Raw genomic sequence first — 17,271 nt, forward strand, 5'->3', positions numbered from 1 at the left:
GGCGTTAGGAACTTCAGGCGCTATGAACTGTAGGCACACCATGCTGAACATGGGTAGCTGGGTTGACCAGCGAAACAAGAGTATTCCATAGTACATAAGCCCTCCATCCTGATGAGAAAAAAGAAACAAAGTTCTCTGATAAGATATATCACAATGTTTCTCATTTTAATGAGTGCTATTGATTTATAAAACTAAAAATTAAAACAAGGGTAACTATTTAAGCCGGCTTCACACATTCAAGTTTCTCGGTCTGTTTCCACCCAAGCTGTGGGTCTCCTTACCTAAGCTCGACAGTTCCTAATAAACTATGAGGCAGTTCAGGAGTTCAGCTCTGGAGGTCTGGGATCAGTCTGGAAATAGCTTTCTGTACTCAGACCAAATATCGGGGGTGTCTCACTCCAGCCTTACTCTGTCACACTTGTACATTCATATAAATAAAAATAGCAAATGTAGATGTTATGAACAGGCACCATAATTTTACCCAATTACAGTGCCTTGCGAAAGTATTTGGCTCCCTGGAACTTTTCAACCTTTTCCCACATATCATGCTTCAAACATAAAGATACCAAATGTAAATTTTTGGTGAAGAATCAACAACAAGTGGAACACAATTGTGAAGTTGAACGAAATGTATTGGTTATTTAAAATTTATGTAAAAAATAAAAAACTGAAAAGTGGGTCGTGCAATATTATTTGGCCCCTTTAACTTAATTTGTTGCACCACCTTGTGCTGCGATTACAGCTGCAAGTCGCTTGGGGTATGTCTCTATCAGTTTTGTACATCGAGAGACTGAAATTCTTGCCCATTCTGCCTTGGCAAACAGCTCGAACTCAGTGAGGTTTGATGGAGATCACTTGTGAACAGCAGTTTTCAGCTCTTTCCACAGATTCTCGATTGGATTGAGGTCTGGACTTTGGCTTGGCCAATCTAACACCTGGATACGTTTATTTGTGAACCATTCCACTGTAGATTTTGCTTTATGTTTGGGATCATTGTCTTGTTGGAAGACAAATCTCCGTCCCAGTCTCAGGTCTTTTGCAGACTCCAACAGGTTTTCTTCAAGAATGGTCCTGTATTTGGCTCCATCCATCTTCCCATCAATTTTAACCTTCTTCCCTGTCCCTGCTGAAGAAAAGCAGGCCCAAACCATGATGCTGCCACCACCATGTTTGACAGTGGGGATGGTGTGTTCAGGGTGATGAGCTGTGTTGCCTTTACGCCAAACATATCGTTTGGCATTGTTGCCAAAGCATTCGATTTTGCTTTCATCTGATCAGAGCACCTTCTTCCACATGTTTGGTGTGTCTCCCAGGTGACTTGTTGCAAACATTAAACAACACTTTTTATGGATATCTTTGAGAAATGACTTTCTTCTTGCCACTCTTCCATAAAGGCCAGATTTGTGCAGTGTATGACTGATTGTTGTCCTATGGACAGACTGTCCCACCTCAGCTGTAGATCTCTGCAGTTCATCCAGAGTGATTATGGGCCTCTTGGCTGCATCTCTGATCAGTCTTCTCCTTGTTTGAGATGAAAGTTTAGAGGGACGGCCGGGTCTTGGTAGATTTGCAGTGGTATGATACTCCTTCCATTTCATTATGATCGCTTGCACTGTGCTCCTTGGGATGTTTAGAGTTTTGGAAATCATTTTGTATCCAAATCCAGCTTTAAACTTCTCCACAACAGTATCACGGACCTGCCTGTTGTGTTCCTTGGTCTTCATGATGCTCTCTGTGCTTCAAACAGAACCCTGAGACTATCACAGAGTAGGTGCGTCTATACGTAGACTTGATTACACACAGGTGGATTATATTTATCATCATTAGGCATTAAGGACAACATTGGATCATTCAGAGATCCACAATGAACTTCTGGAGTGAGTTTGCTGCACTGAAAGTAAAGGGGCCGAATAATATTGCACAAAATAATATTTGTCTTTCATTTAAAGACTTTATTCCTAATGTGTGTGTGTATTTTTAGCCATTTCCCACTATTGGATTAATAATGGATAGGGGTCTTATTGAAAAATTGAAAATAACCAATACATTTCATTCAACTTCACAATTGTGTTCTACTTGTTGTTGATTCTTCACCAAAAATTTAAATTTGATATCTTTATGTTTGAAGCATGATATGTGGGAAAAGGTTGAAAAATTCCAGGGAGCCGAATACTTTTGCAAGGCACTGTATATCCTTGGATTATTCATAAAAGTGGTCTAAAGTAAATCTTTGTGCACACTTTGCCCACATTTTGTCACCTATTACATGTCACAAGTGCGGAGAAAAGTCACAAATCTTTGCACAAATGTTATTAATGTCACAAAGCCACTTTTAAGTTGCAGAGACACTGATGAATGTGGGCCCGGGTGTATGGACCTCTTTTCTAATGCTGACATGAGAAGCAACCCCCTAATGTATTTCTGATTGCAGCTGCAGCTGATAAATGGTTAACAGATATAGCTGGATGCTGTGGCTCCTGTCAATATGTTCCGGTCAGAGTGGAAACCACTTATCTCTGCCCCATGGTGTTCATAAATCATTTCGGTTTTCTGCCTGCACTTCCGAGTTCATGCAAAGTGTTCACATTCCTCTCTAAAAAATAAACATCTGTCCCCATCGCTTTCTGTCTCATTAGACTCTGTGGAAAGCAATTTCATGGCATGTTTTATATCGTTCCCTCTCATTTACTGCTTCCAGTTTGTAGAGTTTAAAAATTGTCCTGATATTTCTATTCCTGGGCAGATTAAGGAGCTGGGAGCATCCGTCAGTCCGACTTAGCCGTCCATATTGAGCAGTGCTGGCGGAGACGGAGAGCCAACAGTAGGACCACTAACATGTCGGGAATGCAGGGAGCCTGAATTTCACAACCCAGTGGCACCAATTATGACGGGGATGTGATGTGATGACAAGGGAATGTCCTGAAATGACTGGAATATTTCATGGTTGGGTGAGACCTGTGTGTAATGTCTCTTTTTTACTTCTTATTTGTTTCAGCCCGAACCACCATTGTCGGATTGTTGTACCACACGATGCATCGCCACTACACTCAGATTAAACCCAGTGATACCAGGTATGTGTGCAATCATAAAACACAGTATTTTATTTCAAATCTCAAATTACTGAAGGAAGATTTGGGATTATTCTTACTGTATGTATCATGATTTTTCCTTTCTGGCTCCTACTGAAGAACAAGAAACCAACTGAAACAAAACAGGACAGAACAATTATTGTTATCAGTTGGCTGCAATTGCAAACCATTTTTCAATCCATTTTTAGACACTTTTTTTTTACTGTTTCTTGATTATATAACGGTAGATTACAGTAGATGCCATTCATCGTGTTCAGCTGATCTGTTAACAGTAATGGTATAGAGCCAAAGCTCTGTTCTGCTTTGTAATAAAAGCTTAAAACTGAGCAATAAATGCCAACAAAGCTGCATTTCCTGAACGGGGTCATTTTGAATACCTTTTTCCGTCCTATTGGTTATGTACAATAGAGCATGTTAGAAATATATGTAATTCGGAATACACTTCAACAGAAATAATGCGACCTACAATATACTCCCACAGACAACAAGTCATTATAAAATACAAATTCTATTGAAACAGTTAACAATTATATAAAAACAAGTAAAAAGGGAGAAATCATACTGAGAAAAGATCATGGGGTAAATATATCTATGATTAGTCCCAAACTAATCAGAAAATCAGTTTAAAGTTTGTATGAGCAGCTACATGACATCTCATATGCCCATTTAGAAAAAAGAGGGAATATTAATAAATTGATCCCCAAAAAAGGTACCATCCAAATATTAATATGCCATAGCCCAAAGGTAAAACCTAATTTATCTACAAACATTTTTGAGATTACAAATACTTATAAGTGATTGACTAGATAATAATCATAACATGAATAGTACAGACAGGTAAATAAAGTGACAGGGCATACAAAGTAACACCTGTAAAGTGCATATGGCATAGGGGATATGAATATGTCACTGCAAAAACATATATCACAGAAAATAAGTGCGCATGCTACAAAGTGGCAGTACATTCATAGGCCCGGGTCCACAAAGCATATTGAACAGATAGTGGTCTGCAAAACAATCATTACTCCAAGTAAAAAATAAAACGGCTAATGCCCAAATCCAGGAGCAGTGAATTGTACTAGAAAACCGTAAAGTATTATGTTCATGAGATGACAAATATGGACATATATTTACCTAAATACATCCTTTTACGTGAGTTTCGCATAAGATGCTTCCTCAGGTGTAAAAAATGTAATGTTCAATAGGTTACCACCAAGAAGAGCTACTATGTAAGTATTATCCCAGGGGACAGATGGCCATGAATAAAGATTAGTGGAATTATCAGTTGGGGTATATGTAACTTCATTACAGATACCTGTCCCAAGTTCAGAAGTGGCAATTTCTGCTCTTATGTTTTTTTCTCACTGTTCCTCCTCACAATTATCGAGATATGGGTCTTTTGATTTAATGCTATGTCTTTTCCAAGATGGGCATAGCTCACATTGTAATAATGATCAGCCTAAAAGATACCCCAGAATCTATCAGTAGGATCAACCCTTAATATGGTCACGTAGGACATAGGAAGCTGAAGAAAGTGATACCTTCATATCTGTGATCTGATGTCTTATTCCAGAGATATCCATGTTTTTCTTATACGTACATGAGTTGTTCCAGGCCATGGGGAGAGCGCCAATCAATACTTGATCCTATTTCTACAAAGAGCCATTGCTACATTTCAGTTGTCAGTAATAAGTCCTTATAATAATGGATCTAATTTTAGTTATGGTGTAAAAATGTGTCAAAGATCCACAATGCTATCTGTAAGTGCCAACAGGTGGGGAGTCACAAGAAGGGGGCCTGAGAATGGCGTTCCTGAGTCTCTGGATAGGGAACACTGAATAAGTTTTGTGAGCAACTTGGAGCTTCAGGCTCTTGAGTGGTTCCTCTTTGAAAGGAAACAATTGCAGACCAACAAAAATTGAAACAATCAGCTATATACAATGAGTTTTGTCTATTGTAACTTCCAGGTCACAACATAATAATTGGTTTCAAAACAATATCTAGATGTTTCAGAACAAACCAAACCAATAAACATAAAAACAATTAGCTAATCTCTTTAAGTTTATGTTTCTGAGGCCGGGATCACACATACGCGAGATACGGCTGAGTCTCGCAGGTGAAAACCCAGCTCTGGCGCCGGTACTCCGGAGTGGAGCGTGCAGCCATACAGCAATACATGGAGCTGCATGCTCCGCTCTGGAGTGCCGGCGCCAGAGCTGGGTTTTCACCTGCGAGACTCGGCCGTATCTCGCTTATGTGTGATCCCGGCCTCATAAGGATTACACCAACACCTTGTTTCTTCACACAGTTCCTTCCACACCAAGATGACAACCTCTGTTATGTATCCAGTGATGGCTTTTAATTTTCTCCTACTCTTTAGCTTTACCTTGTAAGGTAAAGTCTTTACCTTGCTGTCCCAGACTCTGCTTATGAGATTCCTATATTTACTCCTGGAATCCAGTAGGAAATCTCACTATTAGGCCTCGCTCACAGGAGCGTACAACACGGTCGAGTGCTTTGTGATGTTTTATCGGATAGCACTCAGACCAATGTTATTTTATGGGGCAATCTAGATCTGTGATTGTTTTATCATGCTGATACGGCATGCTGCGATGGGCAGCAAGACTCGGCTCGCACTCTCTCATACAAGTCTATGGGTCTATTTGAAACATCGGACTGCACTCAGATGTCATCTCAGTGCAGTCCGATATACGCAGAGTCAGGCAATGGAGGAGATGGAGAAATGACTTTCCCTGTTATTCTCTCATGCGAGAGAATCGGAGCACAGAGGACTGACACTTGGCTCACGCTCACAGCAGAGGAGGAGGCGAGGGTTATTAGCATATCATATCACATGCTATATGCTACTGTGATTCAAGCCTTAGACAATTATACCACACTTCAGGACCATCCATATCGGCTCACACCTTTCCACCTTGGCCTTGAATCTTAAAAGTTTTTTGGGGGGAATAGTGTTATTTAGCATTTTGGTCAGTTTTAGGTGAAAATAAAAAGAGCCTGTTACTTACAGGCTCAGTGCTGATTCTGTGTCAATGATCTGATAATTGTTTACAGGCTGCAGCGATGATCTAATGACTACAGCACACCACCGCTGCAGCCAATCGCTAAGCTCAGCAGATTGTACCATCTACATTTCCATAACATCAGAACGCTACGCACAGGAAAGCATTTCAGCTGTCCACAAGCTTCTGCTGACCTCACTTCAGCATTAGTTCACACAATACAGTGAAGCGGCAGGTTAGACTCACAGATGACTAGTGGTCACTTTGGAATCTCAGCATCCATTCATGACACACATTGAAGGTCCTACTTGACAAAGTAGCTTCCTTCCCCGGGCTTGCTCATTCTCAGGCAAACAATCCTTTTTCACATAAACTGGAGCAGTGGGCAGCAACTAACAGAATGGTTTTTAATAGGGAAAAATGCAAAGTACTACATCTGGGCAATAAAAATTAAAAAAGCATATATAGAATGGGAAGAATAGGGCTAAGCAAAAGCACATGTGAAAAAGACTTGAATATACTAATAGATCATAAACTGCACATGAGTCAACAGTGTGATGCAGCAGCAAAAAAAGGCAAATACAATTCTGGGATGTATTAAGAGAAGCATACAGTCTAGATCAGGCAAAGTCATTATTGCCCTCTACTCCTCTTTGCTCAGACCTCATCTGGAATACTGTGTCCAGTTTTGGCCACCACATTTTAAAAAAGACGTCAACAAACTCGAGCAAGTTCAGAGAAGAGTGACCAGAATGGTGACCGGTCTGCAAACCGTGTCCTATGAGGACATGCTTGCAAAAAAGAAGACTGAGAGGAGACTTAATAGCTGTTTACAAATATCTCAAGGACTGTCACATTGTAGAATGTCTTTATTCTCATTTGCACAAGGAAAGACTAGAAGCATTGGGGTAAAACTGAATGGGAGGAGGCACAGATTAGATATTAGAAAAAACTTTTTGACAGTTAAGGTGATCAATGAGTGGAACAGGCTGCCACAAGAGGTGGTGAGTTCTTCCATGGAAGTCTTTAAACAGAGGCCGGACAGACATCTCCCTGGGATGATTTAGTGGATCCTGCTCTGAGCAAGGGGTTGGACCAGATGACCCAGGAGGTCCCTCCCAACTCTACCATTCTATGATTCTATGATACTCCCTATCATGAATTCTGACTCCTGGCTCACCACAGAGGGAAAAGCTTTCTCCTCACTGGTAAACAGGGTTCTTGCCTAATTAGTGCCCACACTTTCAGAAATCAGGTCTACGCCTTTACTTTGTTCTCTCTGGAATGTTGGAAAACATTCTTCTTATCTAGGATCTCTTGTACTTCCATACCAGCATCTATACACTACATCCACAGCTACTGCTAAGCTATCCCTGGATCTATCTAATCCATCATTCCTCTCCATCAAATGTCACTCGGTAAAATTGTATTTTTCTATTTATTGTCATAGCATCACACATGCATTGGTGCTGTGTTGCACTGTATTTCAATAGTCAGAAAAATCTGATAGACTGATAGGCTGCTGTGGTGTCCATCATACTATGTGCGGGCGGTAATTGCCATCATACCGCGTGGGACTGCGGAGACCATTATACTGTGTGGGATATTGTGGGGGCCTTTATACTGTTTGGAGGGCTGTGGAGGCCATTATACTGTGTGGATGAATATGGCTGTAATCATACTTTATTTGTATCTGTGGGAGGCATTATACTGTTTGGGGGCTGTTGCTATCATTATTTTGTGTGGTAATGTGGTGGTCATCATACTGTCGGAGCTCTGTGGAAGCCATTTTACTGCGTAGGCAACTGTTGTGGTCATTATATTTTATTTTGAGCTGTGGGGACTCTAATACTATTTGGGGGGATATGATGGTCATTATGCTGTGGGGTGGTGAGTGGTGGAGGGGCTGTAGAGGACGTTATACTGGGGGGGTATGGTGAACTGTGGGGATCTTCATACTTTGTGGGGGGAATGTGGAAGAGATCATACTGTGTAAGGGACTGTGTGAACATCATACTGTACAGTGTTATGGTGGTGGAGTCACTCTATAGGTATTATACTTTGAGGGCTTGCTGTGAGGTCATACTCTGCATGTGGGGAGGATTGTGTGGGGACAAATTGAGCAAAAGAATTCATGATTGGGTATCATATTATATATGAGGGACATTTATCATACTGTATCAGGGCTATAAATGAGATATCATAGTCAGAGAAAACACTATGGGGCTTCAGTAGGCCACAATTTCTATGTGCATGACTCAAAACATGTCCCTTGCCAAATGCTTAACTCCTTCACAACATATGACGTACAGTTGGTTTCGTCTTTCGTAGTAACATAGTAACATAGTTATTAAGGTTGAAGGAAGACTTTAAGTCCACCTGGTTCAACCCATAGCCTAACCTAACATGCCCTAACATGTTGATCCAGAGGAAGGCAAAAAAAAACTACGTGGCAAAGAGTAAGCTCCACATTGGGGAAAAAAATTCCTTCCCGACTCCACATATGGCAATCAGACTAGTTCCCTGGATCAACGCCCTATCAAGGAATCTAGTAATATAACCTGTAACATTATACTTTTCAAGAAAGGCATCCAGTCCCCTCTTAAATTTAAGTAATGAATCACTCATTACAACATCATACGGCAGAGAGTTCCATAGTCTCACTGCTCTTACAGTAAAGAATCCGCATCTGTTATTATGCTTAAACCTTCTTTCCTCCAGACGTAGAGGATGCCTCCTTGTCCCTGTCTCAGGTCTATGATTAAAAAGATCATCAGAAAGCTCTTTGTACTGTCCCCTCATATATTTATACATTAAAATAAGATCACCCCTTAGCCTTCGTTTTTCCAAACTAAATAGCCCCACGTGTAATAACATATTTTGGTATTGCAGACCCCCCAGTCCTCTAATAACCTTGGTCGCTCTTCTCTGCACCCGCTCTAGTTCAGCTATGTCTTTCTTATACACTGGAGACCAGAACTGTACACAGTATTCTAAGTGTGGTCGAACTAGTGACTTGCATAGAGGTAAAACTATGTTCTCCTCATGAGCATCTATGCCTCTTTTAATGCATCCCATTATTTTATTTGCCTTTGTAGCAGCTGCTTTACACTGGCCACTGAATATGAGTTTGTCATCCAGCCATACACCCAGGTCTTTTTCATTGACGGTTTTGCCCAGAGTTTTAGAATTAAGCACATAGTTATACATCTTATTACTTCTACCCAAGTGCATGACCTTACATTTATCCCCATTAAAGCTCATTTGTCATTTGTCAGCCCAAGCTTCTAGTTTACATAAATCATCCTGTAATATAAAATTGTCCTCCTCTGTATTGATTACCCTACAGAGTTTAGTGTCATCTGCAAATATTGAAATTCTGCTCTGTATGCCCCCTACAAGGTCATTAATAAATATGTTAAAATGAAGAGGGCCCAATACTGACCCCTGTGGTACCCCACTGCTAACCGCGACCCAGTCCGAAAGTTGCTCCATTAATAACCTGTTATGACCCCAATGGCAGAGGGTCTCAGAAATAATTACTAAGTCTGCAAACACAAAAAACCAGCTCATAGGGCAGTGGTAACTGAGCTGACCATATATCTAATCCTAGCACCACAAATAGCAGCAGCCGGGGAACGTGCCTATGTTGGTTCTAGACGTCTCGCGCCAGCCGGAGAACTAACTAACCCTAGAAGGGAAAAGAAAGACCTTTCTTGCCTCCAGAGGAAAGACCCCCAAAAGTTGGATACAAGCCCCCAACAAATAATAACGGTGAGTGTCATGAATCCCCAATGGCTAGGGATAGCACAGGATAAGCAAAGTAATAATAAATATCGGACGAGCTCTAGGGTGATGGAACCTGGGCTGACCGCTGCCCTACGCCTGACAAACGCAACTAGAGATAGCCAGGGAGCGTGCCTTAGTTGGTTCTAGATGCCACGCACCAGCCTAAGAGCTAACTAGTACTGCAGAGAAAACAAAGACCTCACTTGCCTACAGAGGAATTAACCCCAAAGGTATAGTTGCCCCCCACATGTATTGATGGTGAAATGAGAGGAAGGCACACACATAGAGATGATGTATATAGCTTTAGCAAATAGAGGCCCGCTGAAAACTAGAAAGCAGAATGACACAAAAGGGGACTGAGCGGTCAGCAAAAAACCCTAATCAAAAAAACCATCCTGAGATTACAAGAACCCATGTGCCAACTCATGGCACATGGGGAGAACCTCAGTCCACTAGAGCAACCAGCTAACAAAGAGACATTCTAAGCAAGCTGGACAAAAAACCAAACAACTGAAAATCAGCACTTAGCTTATCCTGAAAGATCTGGGAGCAGTTAGGCAGGAACCAAACAGAGCACATCTGAACACATTGATAGCCGGCAAGGGAAATGACAGAAAGGCCAGGTAAAATAGGAAACACCCAGCCTCTGATGGACAGATGGAAACCAAAGGCCGCAACCCACCAAAGTCACCCAGTACCAGCAGTAACCACCAGAGGGAGCCCGCAAACAGAATCCACAACAGTACCCCCCCTTGAGGAGGGGTCACCGAACCCTCACGAGAACCCCCAGGGCGATCAGGGTGAGCTTTATGGAAGGCGCGGACCAAATCAGTCGCATGAACATCGGAGGCGACCACCCAGGAATTGTCCTCCTGACCATAACCCTTCCACTTAACCAAATACTGGAGTTTGCGTCTGGAAACACGAGAATCCAAGATCTTTTCAACAACATACTCCAATTCTCCCTCCACCAGCACCGGAGCAGGAGGCTCGACCGAAGGAACAACAGGCACCTCATACCTCCGCAACAACGACCGATGGAACACATTATGAATAGCGAACGATGCTGGGAGATCCAAACGGAAAGATACAGGGTTAAGAATCTCCGAGATCCTATAAGGACCGATGAACCGAGGCTTGAACTTAGGAGAAGAGACCTTCATAGGGACAAAACGAGAAGACAACCACACCAAGTCCCCAACAAGAAGTCGGGGACCCACGCGGCGACGGCGATTAGCAAACTGCTGAGTCTTCTCCTGAGATAACTTCAAATTGTCCACCACCTGATTCCAAATGTGATGTAGCCTGTCCACCACCACGTCCACTCCAGGACAATCCGAAGGCTCCACCTGACCAGAGGAAAAACGAGGATGAAACCCCGAATTACAAAAAAAAGGAGAGACCAACGTGGCCGAACTAGCCCGATTATTAAGAGCAAATTCGGCCAGTGGCAAAAAAGCAACCCAGTCATCCTGATCAGCAGAAACAAAACACCTCAAATAAGTTTCCAAGGTCTGATTAGTTCGCTCCGTCTGGCCATTCGTCTGAGGATGGAATGCAGACGAGAAAGACAAATCAATGCCCATCTTGGCACAAAACGTCCGCCAAAATCTAGACACAAACTGGGATCCCCTGTCAGAAACGATATTCTCCGGAATCCCATGCAAACGAACCACGTTCTGAAAAAACAAAGGAACCAACTCAGAGGAGGAGGGCAACTTAGGCAAGGGCACCAAATGAACCATCTTAGAAAAGCGGTCACACACAACCCAGATAACGGACATTTTCTGTGAAACCGGGAGATCAGAAATAAAATCCATGGAAATGTGCGTCCAAGGCCTCTTCGGGATGGGCAAAGATAACAACAACCCACTAGCCCGTGAACAGCAAGGCTTAGCTCGAGCACACACTTCACAAGACTGCACAAAGGTACGCACATCCCTAGACAAGGAAGGCCACCAAAAAGACCTGGCCACCAAGTCTCTTGTACCAAATATTCCAGGATGACCAGCCAACACAGAAGAATGGACCTCGGAGATGACTCTACTGGTCCAATCATCCGGAACAAACAGTCTTTCTGGTGGACATCGATCCGGTTTATCCACCTGAAACTCCTGCAATGCGCGTCGCAAGTCTGGGGATACGGCGGACAATATTACCCCATCCCTAAGGATACCAGCAGGCCCAGTGTCTCCAGGAGAGTCAGGCACAAAACTCCTGGAAAGAGCATCTGCCTTCACATTCTTTGAACCTGGCAGGTATGAAACCACGAAATTGAAACGAGAAAAAAATAACGACCAACGAGCCTGTCTAGGATTCAAATGCCTGGCAGACTCAAGGTAAATGAGATTCTTGTGATCAGTCAAGACCACCACGCGATGTTTAGCACCCTCAAGCCAATGACGCCACTCCTCAAATGCCCACTTCATGGCCAAAAGCTCCCGATTACCCACATCATAATTGCGCTCGGCGGGCGAGAATTTTCTAGAGAAGAAAGCACATGGCTTCATCACCGAGCCATTAGAACTTCTCTGTGACAAAACCGCCCCCGCTCCAATCTCGGAAGCATCAACCTCCACCTGAAAAGGAAGTGAAACATCTGGTTGACACAACACAGGAGCAGAAGAAAACCGGCGCTTAAGTTCCCGAAAGGCCTCCACGGCCGCAGGAGACCAATCAGCAACATCAGCACCCTTTTTAGTCAAATCAGTCAAAGGTTTAACAATACTGGAAAAATTAGCAATGAACCGACGATAAAAATTAGCAAACCCCAAGAACTTCTGAAGGCTCTTAACAGATGTAGGTTGTGTCCAGTCACAAATAGCCTGAACCTTAATGGGATCCATCTCAATAGTAGAAGGAGAAAAAATGTACCCCAAAAAAGAAATCTTCTGGACTCCGAAGAGACACTTTGAGCCCTTCACAAACAGAGAATTGGCCCGCAAAACCTGAAACACCTTCCTGACCTGTAGAACATGAGACTCCCAGCCATCAGAAAACACCAAAATATCATCCAAATACACAATCATAAACTTATCCAGATATTCACGGAAAATATTGTGCATAAAGGACTGAAAGACTGACGGAGCATTGGAGAGTCCAAAAGGCATTACCAAATACTCAAAATGGCCCTCAGGCGTATTAAATGCGGTTTTCCACTCATCACCCTGTTTTATCCGCACCAGATTATACGCACCACGAAGATCTATTTTAGTGAACCACCTAGCCCCCTTAATGCGAGCAAACAAATCAGTAAATAATGGCAATGGATACTGGTATTTGACTGTAATCTTATTCAGAAGGCGATAATCTATACAAGGCCTCAGGGAACCATCTTTTTTTTGCCACGAAAAAAAAACCTGCTCCCAGAGGGGACGAAGATGGACGAATATGTCCCTTTTCCAAGGACTCCTTAATATAATTCCGCATAGCAGTATGCTCTGGCAGTGACAGATTAAATAAACGACCCTTAGGGAACTTACTGCCAGGAATCAATTCTATAGCACAGTCACACTCTCTATGAGGAGGGAGCGAATTGAGCTTAGGCTCCTCAAAAACATCCCTATAATCCGACAAAAACACAGGGATCTCCGAAGGAGTAGATGAAGCGATAGAAATCGGAGGTGCATCATCATGAACCCCCTGACATCCCCAGCTTAGCACAGACATTGTTTTCCAGTCCAGGACAGGATTATGAGTTTGTAACCATGGCAGACCAAGCACTAGTACATCACGTAAATTATACAGTACAAGGAAGCGAATCACCTCCTGATGAACGGGAGTCATACGCATGGTCACTTGTGTCCAATACTGCGGTTTATTCATAGCCAATGGTGTAGAATCAATTCCCTTCAGAGGAATAGGAACTTCCAGAGGCTCTAGACTAAAACCGCAGCGTTTAGCAAATGACCAATCCATAAGACTCAGGGCAGCGCCTGAATCCACATAGGCATCGACGGAAATGGAAGACAGTGAAAAAATCAGAGTCACAGACAAAATGAACTTAGACTGCAGAGTATCAATGGCAAAAGATTTATCAACCCTTTTTGTGCGTTTAGAGCATGCTGATATAACATGAGCTGAATCACCACAATAAAAACACAAACCATTTTTCCGCCTATAATTTTGCCGTTCACTTCTGGACTGAATTCTATCACATTGCATAATCTCAGGTGCCTGTTCAGAAGACACCGCCAACTGGTGCACGGGTTTGCGCTCCCGTAAACGCCGATCAATCTGAATGGCCATAGCCATAGACTCATTCAGACCTGTAGGCGCAGGGAACCCCACCATAATATCCTTAATGGCCTCAGAAAGACCATTTCTGAAGTTTGCAGCCAGGGCGCACTCATTCCACTGAGTAAGCACCGACCATTTCCGAAATTTCTGACAATATATTTCCGCTTCATCATGCCCCTGAGAGAGGGCTAATAAAGCCTTTTCAGCCTGAATCTCTAGGTTAGGTTCCTCATAGAGCAATCCCAATGCCAGAAAAAACGCATCCACACTGAGCAATGCAGGATCCCCTGGTGCCAATGCAAATGCCCAATTCTGAGGGTCGCCCCGTAGGAACGATATAACAATCTTGACCTGTTGAGCAGGGTCTCCAGAGGAGCGAGATTTCAAAGAGAGAAACAATTTACAATTGTTCCTGAAATTCAGGAAGGTAGATCTATCTCCAGAAAAAAACTCTGGAATAGGAATTCTAGGTTCAGACATGGGAGTGTGAACAACGAAATCCTGTATGTTTTGAACCTTTGCCGCGAGATTACTCAGGCTGGAAGCCAAACTCTGGACATCCATGATAAACAGCTAAGATCAGAGCCATTCAAGGGTTAAGAGGAGGTAAGAAGCAGCTAGACAGCAATTAAGGGCTAGGCAGCAAAACTCTGAAGGAAAAAAAAAAAAAATTTTCCTTGAACACTTCTTTTTCTCCTGCTTCAGCCCAAACAATTAACACTTTGTGGTCCGGCTATACTGTCATGAATCCCCAATGGCTAGGGATAGCACAGGATAAGCAAAGTAATAATAAATATCGGACGAGCTCTAGGGTGATGGAACCTGGGCTGACCGCTGCCCTACGCCTGACAAACGCAACTAGAGATAGCCAGGGAGCGTGCCTAAGTTGGTTCTAGACGCCACGCACCAGCCTAAGAGCTAACTAGTACTGCAGAGAAAACAAAGACCTCACTTGCCTCCAGAGGAATTAACCCCAAAGGTATAGTTGCCCCCCACATGTATTGACGGTGAAATGAGAGGAAGGCACACACATAGAGATGATGTATATAGCTTTAGCAAATAGAGGCCCGCTGAAAACTAGAAAGCAGAATGACACAAAAGGGGACTGAGCGGTCAGCAAAAAACCCTAATCAAAGAAACCATCCTGAGATTACAAGAACCCATGTGCCAACTCATGGCACATGGGGAGAACCTCAGTCCACTAGAGCAACCAGCTAACAAAGAGACATTCTAAGCAAGCTGGAAAAAAAACCAAACAACTGAAAATCAGCACTTAGCTTATCCTGAAAGATCTGGGAGCAGGTAGGCAGGAACCAAACAGAGCACATCTGAACACATTGATAGCCGGCAAGGGAAATGACAGAAAGGCCAGGTAAAATAGGAAACACCCAGCCTCTGATGGACAGATGGAAACCAAAGGCCGCAACCCACCAAAGTCACCCAGTACCCGCAGTAACCACCAGAGGGAGCCCGCAAACAGAATCCACAACAGGTGAGGTAAGAGGAAAAGACAAACGTAAGAATGAGCTAGGTATTTAGCAAAGAGAGGCCCACTAGCTAATAGCAGAATATAGTAAGATGACTTATATGGTCAACAAAAACCCTAACAAAATATCCACGCTGGATATTCAAGAACCCCCGAACCGTCTAACGGCCCGGGGGGAGAACACCAGCCCCCTAGAGCTTCCAGCAAAGACAGGAATCACATTTAGTACAAGCTGGACAAAAATAAAAGCAAAGCAAATAACCAAAAAACAAAGAAGCAGGACTTAGCTTAATTTTGCACGAACAAGGAGCAGCAGACAGGAGCAAACAGAAAGGATCTGATTACAACGATGCCAGGCACTGGACTAAGGATCCAGGAAGTTTATATAGCAACACCCCTGGACTAACGACCCAGGTGGGTGCCAAACTGAGGAAAGACAATCCCAGAGTCATATCACTAGTAACCACAAGAGGGAGCCAAAAAGTCTAATTCACAACAATAACCACCCTTTGTTTCATATCCCTGAGCCAGCTCTTAACCCACTTACACATATTTTCCCCTATCCCCATTATTCTCATTTTAGGTATCACCCTTTTGTATGGTACCGTATCAAAAGCTTTTGAAAAGTCCATATACACTACGTCCACTGCGTTCCCTTGGTCCAGTCGGGAACTTACCTCTTCATAGAAATTGATCAGATTTGTCTGACAGGAACGATCCCTGGTAAACCCATGTTGATATTGGGTCATGAGGTTATTCCTCCTCAGATACTCCAGCATAGCATCTCTTAGAATGCCCTCCAGGATTTTACCCACAGTAGAGGTTAAGCTTACTGGCCTATAATTACCGAGTTCAGTTTTTGTCCCCTTTTTGAATATTGGCACCACATTTGCTATACGCCAGTCCTGTGGTACAGACCCTGCTATTATGGAGTCTTTAAAGATTAAAAATAATGGTCTATCAATGACTGTACTTAATTCCTGCAGTACTCGGGGGTGTATCCCATCCGGACCCGGAGATTTGTCAATGTTAGTGATTTTTAGACGCCGCCGTACTTCCTGCTGGGTTAAGCAGGTGACATTTAAGGGGGAATTTTTGTTATCACTGATCATATTGTCTGCCATGGGATTTTCTTGTGTAAATACTGATGAAAAAAAAGTCATTTAGCATATTGGCTTTTTCCTCATCCTCATCCACCATTTCACCAGACTATTTTTAAGGGGGCCAACACTATCATTTTTTAGTTTCTTACTATTTATGTAGTTAAAGAATATTTTGGGATTATTTTTACTCTCTCTGGCAATGAGTCTCTCTGTCTCAATCTTTGCTGCCTTGATTTGCTTTTTACAGAATTTATTTAATTTTCTGTATTTATTTAATGCCTCATCACTACATACTTCCTTTAATTCTCCATATGCTTTCTTTTTGTCACTTATTGCGCCTCTTACAGCTCTATTTAGCCATATTGGTTTCCTTCTATTTCTAGTATGTTTATTCCCATACGGTATATACTGTGCACAGGTCCTATCCAGGATGCTAATAAACGTCTCCCATTTTCTTTGTGTATTTTTATGTCTCAGGATATCGTCCCAGTTAATTGCACCAAGATCATCTCTTATTCGTTGGAAATTTGCACTCCTGAAGT

The 17,271-nt window shown here is 42.7% G+C and overlaps 1 protein-coding gene across 2 annotated transcripts in view; it reads left to right on the plus strand.

The window, feature by feature from the left end:
- The window catches only part of ADGRD1 (adhesion G protein-coupled receptor D1), a 1,174,499-nt gene that overhangs the window by 182,327 nt on the left and 974,901 nt on the right, over positions 1-17,271 (plus strand). For both annotated transcript variants that reach the window (XM_077293307.1, XM_077293306.1), the window contains one exon: positions 2,996-3,071. In XM_077293307.1, the coding sequence (XP_077149422.1) occupies positions 2,996-3,071 (76 nt within the window). The remainder of the gene's footprint in view (positions 1-2,995; positions 3,072-17,271) is intronic.

Source organism: Ranitomeya variabilis, chromosome 1, assembly GCF_051348905.1.
Source record: "Ranitomeya variabilis isolate aRanVar5 chromosome 1, aRanVar5.hap1, whole genome shotgun sequence".
NCBI lineage: Eukaryota > Metazoa > Chordata > Amphibia > Anura > Dendrobatidae > Ranitomeya > Ranitomeya variabilis.